Source organism: Haplochromis burtoni, unplaced genomic scaffold (genome assembly GCF_018398535.1).
Source record: "Haplochromis burtoni strain Fernald_Lab_line unplaced genomic scaffold, NCSU_Asbu1 Contig_1833, whole genome shotgun sequence".
NCBI lineage: Eukaryota > Metazoa > Chordata > Actinopteri > Cichliformes > Cichlidae > Haplochromis > Haplochromis burtoni.
The window spans coordinates 5,232-13,082 of NW_024584194.1; the positions used below are offsets into that span (position 1 = coordinate 5,232).

The window sequence follows — 7,851 nt, forward strand, 5'->3', positions numbered from 1 at the left end:
CCTATCGCGTGCACACAGTCACACACTGATGCTCATGGTTTGAAAAGAATGGGCTGCATCTTGACAAAAGTGAAGTTGTAATACTGTGGCAGGCCCTGGTGACTGGTGCTGCTGAATTTGTCCCAAGAGAACGGCGGGAGTCCGTCCTGTGTTGTCGGCCCGTTCACCGCCTCCGCACGGAAATCCCCAGCCAAGTGGAAATCTGTCACCTGCACAGGGAAAAAGACGCCAACAAGAAGAAAGCTGGGTAGAGCTTAAAAGCATCTGAATTCATGAAACCTGCATGACTGCTACTGATGAAAAGGCTATTTTTCTATTGAAGCGTATCCAGGCCTGGCAGAGAGTGGGTAGCTTACCTTGGGAATGTAATGTCTCTGGTGAAGGTTCCCAGTCATATCAGATAGACATGGTCATATCCACAAATGCAGCAGAATCCAAATACACCGTAGTCAAAGGAGCGTTGTCCGCTAAAGAAAAAACGCTGGAATTCTTTAAGTTGCTTGAGCTCCTAGAGACGTTTTCACAGCCTAATCATGTGGAGCACGGCCACTGAGGAAACTAAACGAGCAGTTCTTATCCAAATCCTGATGTGAGACGGCCATTTATCAAAAACCCCAAAAACATACAGAATAAAAGCTACAAAATAATTAATTATGAGAAAAGAAAACATAAGTCCTCTCACATCTTACAGCAAACAAAAGTCGATCCATTAAATAAAATAATTATTTGAATTCATAACTGCTGGTATGTAGTATTACTGCTAGTGCCATTAATGTAACACTATTGGCTCTATAGCATATTTATAAAAATCTTCTTAAGTACTATTACTTCTACTTTTTATATTTAACATGACTTATGCCTGTGAAACCTGATATGAAACTGTTGGTTGATGCTTCTGCATCTCAGAGTGCAGATTTATTTGTTAGTAATTTTTCACTGTTCTTGTTTTTGGTCACATGGTTATCCTACCTTCTTCCCTTGCTTCTTGGCCCACGCTGCCACTCCTGCCTGCAATCCGTCCAGCTGAGCCATGATGAAGCCGGCATGTTTCCACAGAGGATCGGAGCTCTTGTTCCCTTTCACCTGCTGTCTGACCCATGAGTCCTGCTTCCTGAATATACAAGAATCATATTAGACTGACATTTAAGTAAACAGATAACTGCTACTGTACAAAACTCCCACCGTAATACTGCATCAGCAGAAAAACATGATCAAAACTGTTCTTTATTCTGCAACATTATGAATGTCAGGGGTGAACTTCTGTAAGCTCTGTTGTGGTCAAGAGTGGCTGAATGCCAACGCTGAGAGTGCTTAAATGTTTGGTTGAACTTTTTTCAGAAGAGGATATGAAAGATGACAGATTGTGAAGTAGATGTGACATTTCTGCTGCTCGGGTTTTAACTCTAAAAGGAAAAGGGAACAGACTCACTCCATAAATTTCTGAACTGGGTCGAGCATCTTTGGTTCGGTGATCAGCTGCGGGTACATGTTGGTGTAGTGGTCCATCATCTGCCTCGGGAGGAGGAAGAATGAGTACAAGTATAAGAGTGAATACAAAATGCCATAGCCTATAGAGTAAAATAAATAAGGTTATAATGAGAACTGACAGCACTTACTGGGCGGTCAGGAAACCTTCGAGGTAGCCAGCCAGGAAGAAAGTGATCTCATCCGTTTCAGGAGTTTTTCCATACCCTGCTCGGATCTCCAGGACGCTCCAGCCTGTACTGGATAGGGTGTTATTCAGGAACCCGTAAGCATCCCCCTCGACCTCCATCACCCCCTCCTTTAACTTGACAAGCTTGTGATCAGGGTCCCAGTACACAGTGGCTGCTGTCAGCTCTGAGAAGACATCAACATAATGAAAATATAAACAAAAAGGGAGGCACAGATCCCAGCTCCTCTACTTAGGGATTTTTTTTCTATATTTGCTGTGATGAATTAATGGATGCAAACAAAAATGAAAGTTAAATGTCAGGTTAGGGATCACACTGCACGAAACACTTCACTCAGTCTCCAAAACAACTTAAAACTCAACGCGTACAAAAATCATCTGTACGGCACATTCATACAAGCAGGACGGACGCTGGAAATAAACCACCACTTCATTCCTGAAAGAATGAAACCAACAGATCCTTAAACAATCACCCGTGACTTCTCATGGACTCGTCCTACTTACTGTCAGCAGAGCCGAAGGTCGCAGCCACGCTGAACAAAAGACAGACATGTAACCAATTTAGTGGAGACATGTCTGCGAGAATGGAGCTAAAAACTAAAACTGCTGCGGGACATAGAAATGGTTCGAGCAGAAGTGGCAGAAGTAAAGAGGAAATCTGCGTTTTCTATGCAGGAAAGTCCAAAGGTGACGCGAGCTCAGTTTCCTGATAGGCTGCGGCCAGGAGCGGAAAAGGGGAACAGTACGCACACGTGAAAACACTTCGAGACAAGCTCCTGGAACAACTAAGATCGTTGGTAAACAAGAGATTTTTAGTTTTGAGACAAGAAAGAAAGAAAATAACTTTCCACCCCAGATGGGACTCGAACCCACAATCCCTGGTGTTGTGGATAGGCGTAACTTTGGGTCACGTGGTGTCGGTAATAGTAATAGTGATTGCTATATCACCTGTTCACGGCCCGAGGGAATTTTTGTGAATGAGTGGGTGATGGGGGAAGTCGACTTTTGCTGACCGCTCAAGCTTGGAATGTTTTTGATCACTGTTTTTCTACGGATTTTAAGGATTTGATAACAAATAAAGGAGTTTTAACCTGGAACTTTGACTTACGTTTTAAACAGCGGGCGCGTCAACATTATTCCCCTATTCAGCTGCTCGGCGACTCAAGCCGACGCGAGTCCATCCACCGCCGCCACTACACCCACAAAAACGACTTGTCTGACAGAGAAAGAGAAGGCGACAGTTGCTTATGTTGAATGCTTAAAATGAGTGGATCACAGGCTGCATCTGTTGTTGGAAAAACTGAACAGGATAAAAGATTAATTTCTCTCACTGAGAAAGCTCTTGCAAACAAAATTGAAACCATCCAAACAGATCGGAAAAGGCATGTAAACAAAATGAAAAGTGTTATTATGTCTCTTAAAGAGCTAATGAAAGATGATAAAAATCATTCACAAGTCAAAAAACAGTTTGATGAGTTAACACACCTGTTTAAGGATGCCAGTGCATTGCATGAATCTTTACTTTCTCTAATCTCATTTGATGAGAAAGATAAACAAAATACATGGTTCTCAAGCATCGCTAAATACAATAATTTCTCGTCTCCCCTGCCCAATCACTCATCCGATCACTCTGTCTCTCTTCTCCTGCCCAAGTTTTCCCCCTTTCTTCCACTACTTCCTTCACACTTTCATTCCCTTTCATATCCGCATTCTCCCCCCATCGATTGTTTTCTTCTTTTCTTTAATCTCAGTTAACCCTGGAAAGATAAACAAACATATATGGTTCTCAAGGAGCATTGCTATAAATACATAAACTAATAAAGAGTTTTTATTTGGAGGAAGGGATGTTGTCAGATTATAGCCCTGTCGATCATCTCATATACTGCAAGAATCCACCTCAGTACGGCTTTGAGAAGACTCCATAAACTGCCTTGCCCCTCGTAAGCGCCTCGACTCTCTGTTCCAATAGTCCATGAAGGTGGCTCAGGAATAACTTTTAACCGCCCGTTCCGTGCACGAACCATAGGAGAGTGCAATACATGTGGCGGGAAATAATCAGTCTTAAAAAAAGAGAACCGCTGGGGTTCGGGAATAATAAAGAACCTTGAACCATCATGGTTCGGGAACAGCACCATGCAGGACAGACGAGCTCTACAGAGGGTTGTGCGGTCAGCTGAGCGCACCATCCGCTCCGAGCTCCCTGACCTGCACTCAATCTACAGCAGGCGGTGCTGGACCAAGGCCAGGAAGATCGTGAAGGACCTCAGCCATCCCAACAACAGACTGTTCTCTCTGCTGAGGTCAGGAAAGCGATTCCGCTCCCTGAAGACCAACACAGAGAGACTGAGGAGGAGCTTCTTCCCGCAGGCGATACGGTCTCTCAATCACACCACCACACAGTACTGACCCACACATGGTTCTTACACACACACTGGACTTTCTGGACTTTGTTTTTGCACAACACTGGTCACTATATTCTTCATTTCCGGTTAATACTTGTACAGCTGCTGTTATTGTGTATATATTTATTTATATTTAGATTTCTTCATACATTCTTATATAGTTCTATATTGTGTATTTTGTTGTACAGTTATTTTATTTTCAACTTTAATTTATATATTTTATCTTATTCTTTCCCAGTTAAATTTACCCTTCATTCTAATTTGTGTTGTACAGTTATTTCATTTTTAACCTTAATTTATATTTTATTCCTTCCTAGTTAAATTTACCCTTTTTAATTTTTCATATTTATTTCCTATCTTATTCATAGCCTTTCCTTTTTTGTTTTCTTTAGGTCACGAGCAGTTGTCCAAGCATTTCACTACATATCGTACTGTGTATGACTGTGTACGTGACAAATAAAATTTGAATTTGAATTAGCTTGCTGAAACTGAAAAACATTCAGGCAGGCCATCATCTGACAAAGCATAGTCAGATGATGGCCTGGAAACTTCCCTGGGAGGAGAAGTGGAGGTGCAAGAGCACATTGGGAAAAGAACCTCAATTATGTCTTAATCCCCAGAATGATGTTCAGGATGACGTGTTGTGTCAAATCAAGGCAGTAGGTCGAGCTCAAGAGTATCATCTACTTCATCTGCACGTCTCAGGGCAGAAGCTGAAATGGCCGCCTTGCTCGCACGTCAACATATGCTGAAAGAAAAACACTCTCTTGAAGAACAAGAGGAACAATTGAGGAGAAAGAAAGAACAACTTCAGCTTGAAGCAGATATAGCTGCAACTGTTGCAAAGGTGAACGTGCTGAGAACTGGATCCACTATGCGGAGCGTCGCTTCACGGAAATCTAATGGAATGGAATCATATTTTAAAACAAAGGGAAACAGCCTTGAAATTCTTAATGCGGATGCAGAGACTTTTGTTCCACAGACGCTTACAAAAGGAAATGCAATCACTGGGAATGCAGAGCTTCAAGTAAAAACAGTGCAACAGAATATGAAAAGGGAAAGGCCTGCACCAGCTCTTATGGGGCCTTCTGACGCTTTTGGATCAATTCCACCTTTGCCTAAGCCACAAGCTGCTCATCCAGTAGCCAATGAAAATCTGTTGTCCATTATGGAAAAACAAAATGAAATTAACTTGTATGTTGGTCCATCAGCAAAGTCTTTCTTCACTGCCCAAAAGGGAGATTCAAACCTTTGATGGTGACCCTTTACATTTTCAGGCCTTTATGCGCTCGTTTGAACAGGTCATAGAAGCAAAGACTGGCGATGCTGGCGACTGCCTGCATTATCTTGCACAGTACACCAAGGGGCAGCCCAATGAACTTGTTAAAAGCTGTCAACATATGTCTGGAAGTGCTGGATATGTAAAGGCAAAGACTCTGCTGTATGAGCACTTTGGGAATGGACATGTGATTGCATCTGCTTATTTGAACAAAGTTCACTCATGGCCACTGATTAGATCAGAAGATGGAAAAGCTCTTCAGGCATATTGTTTGTTCTTACGTGGATGCTGCAATGCAATGGAAGAGATTAATGATCTCTCTGAATTAAATACACCTGCCAATATGCTTGCTGTGATTAGAAGACTGCCATATAAGTTAAAAGACAAATGGCGAACAGTAGCATGTGACATTCAGGAGAGGCAACATCGCAGAGCCGCATTCATTGACATTGTTTCCTTCCTTGAGCGTCAAGTTAAAATTGCAACAGATCCCGTCTTTGGAAATCTATGTGACGTTCCAGCAACACATCTAGCAGCCAAGGGCAGCAATGGAGGGAAACGTTCTCCACATCTAAGAGCTAAAGGAAGTAGCTTTGCCACAACAGTCTCTGATGTCGAGAGACAGAATCAGACAGGGGCTCAAGATCGTCACAGCACTGTGAAGGCTTGCTTTTTCTGCAAAGGCGGACACACACTGGCGTCATGTGCTCTGCTTGATAAGAAACCTCATAATGAGAAGATTTCTTTTCTTAAAAGGAATGGCATCTGTTTTGGCTGTTTGTATACTGGGCACATCAGCAAAGAATGCAGAAAATGTCTTTTATGTAAAATTTGTGGTTTCAGACATGCCAGTATTCTCCATATCCACCACAAGGAGAAGAATGAAGCCAAACCTGATAACGAGGCAGATAACAATCCAGATTAGTGGTCATACGGTGAATAGGACTGTAAGCTTGCCATTGTGCCAGTTAAAGTAAAATCAAAGAGAGGTCAAAGAATAGTGGAAACGTATGCCTTTCTGGACCAAGGGAGTTCAGCATCCTTTTGTACAGTGGGTCTTATGGACAAGCTGAATATTGCTGGGAGGAGGACAAAGATTCTCCTGCGCACCATGGGACAGGAGAAAGTGGTGGACAGTTTCATTGTACCTGAACTTGAAGTTGCTGGATTGGACAGTGACATGTACTGTGATATGCCTAACCTCTTCACTCAGCATAAAATGCCTGTAGATATTGGTAACATCCCAAATCAACAGGACCTGGATGACTGGCCACATTTGAAGCATGTTCATTTGCCAGAAATTAAGGCCAATGTTGAGCTTTTGATTGGCATGAATATGCCCAGAGCTCTAGAACCTTTGGAGGTCATCCGGAGTGTCGGTGATGGTCCCTTTGCCATTAGGACTGTGCTCGGCTGGACTGTGAATGGGCCACTTAATCGAGAATGCTGTGGAAGGCCAGGATGTTTGGCAACAGTTACTGCCAACAGAGTTTCTGCTGTCACACTGGACAAGCTATGGAAACAGCAGTTCAAGATGGACTTTCCTGAGAGCAGCGATGATGAACAGATGGGGCTGTCAAAGGAAGACTCGAAGTTCCTGGTTGGTGATGGTGAAGCTTTGGTATATCCCTCACCATGGGGTTTACCATCCTACCAAGAGGAAGATGCGCGTCGTCTTTGACTGTGCAGCATCATTCCAGGGTGTCTCTCTTAATGCGCAGCTCCTGAGTGGTCCTGACTTAACAAACAGTTTGGTTGGCGTACTGACGAGGTTCAGAAAAGAGCCCATTGTTTTGATGTCTGACATCGAGGCTATGTTTCACCAGGTGCATGTGCCAGAGGAAGATGCTGACCTTTTGAGGTTTCTTGGTGGCCCGGTGGTGACATTAGAGCATGCAAGAGTACAGGATGGGTGTTCATTTGTTTGGGGCAACATCCTCTCCAAGCTGTGCCAACTATGCCCTGCGGAAATGCGCAGAGGACAACAAAGCATACTTCAGCCAGCAGGTGATAGACACCATTCTGTATAGTTTTTATGTGGACAACTGCCTTGCTTCAATAGGCTCTGAAGACGAAGCCATGAATCTTTACTCAGATCTCAGAGACATCTGTGCCAGGGGTGGCTTCCACTTAACAAAGTGAGTAATAGCTGCAGCATTCTGGCAGTTATACCTGAGGAGGAAAGAGCAAAGAAAGTTAAGGTCATAGACCTGGATCGTGACCTGTTGAGGGAGCATTGGGACTGTGGTGGTGCCTACAGTCAGATGCATTTAAGTTGCATTTAAGATGCATTGTAAATGTAAAACCTGATTTTGGAGAGACGGCCACTGCTCAGTTGCATCACTTTGCAGATGCGAGTGGAAAGGGGTGTGGCGCTGTTACTTACCTGCTGCTGCACACCAGTCACTCACAGATACACAGTTCCTTCATAATGGGAAAGTCCAGTGTGCCTTTAAAACCAGTCACAATCCTACGCATGGAAATGATGCCAGCAGTGG

The 7,851-nt window shown here is 43.4% G+C and overlaps 1 protein-coding gene across 1 annotated transcript; it reads right to left on the reverse strand.

Moving 5' to 3' along the window:
- Window positions 1–939: 939 nt before the first annotated feature.
- LOC121813521 (phospholipase B-like 1) lies at window positions 940–2,327 on the reverse strand. Its single transcript, XM_042217340.1, has 4 exons — window positions 2,177–2,327; window positions 1,617–1,839; window positions 1,430–1,513; window positions 940–1,111 (listed from the first exon to the last, which is right to left on the reverse strand). Exons 1-4 carry the CDS (start codon window positions 2,244–2,246, stop codon window positions 961–963), a joined length of 528 nt encoding a protein of 175 aa, XP_042073274.1. The 5' UTR covers window positions 2,247–2,327; the 3' UTR covers window positions 940–960.
- Window positions 2,328–7,851: the final 5,524 nt, after the last annotated feature.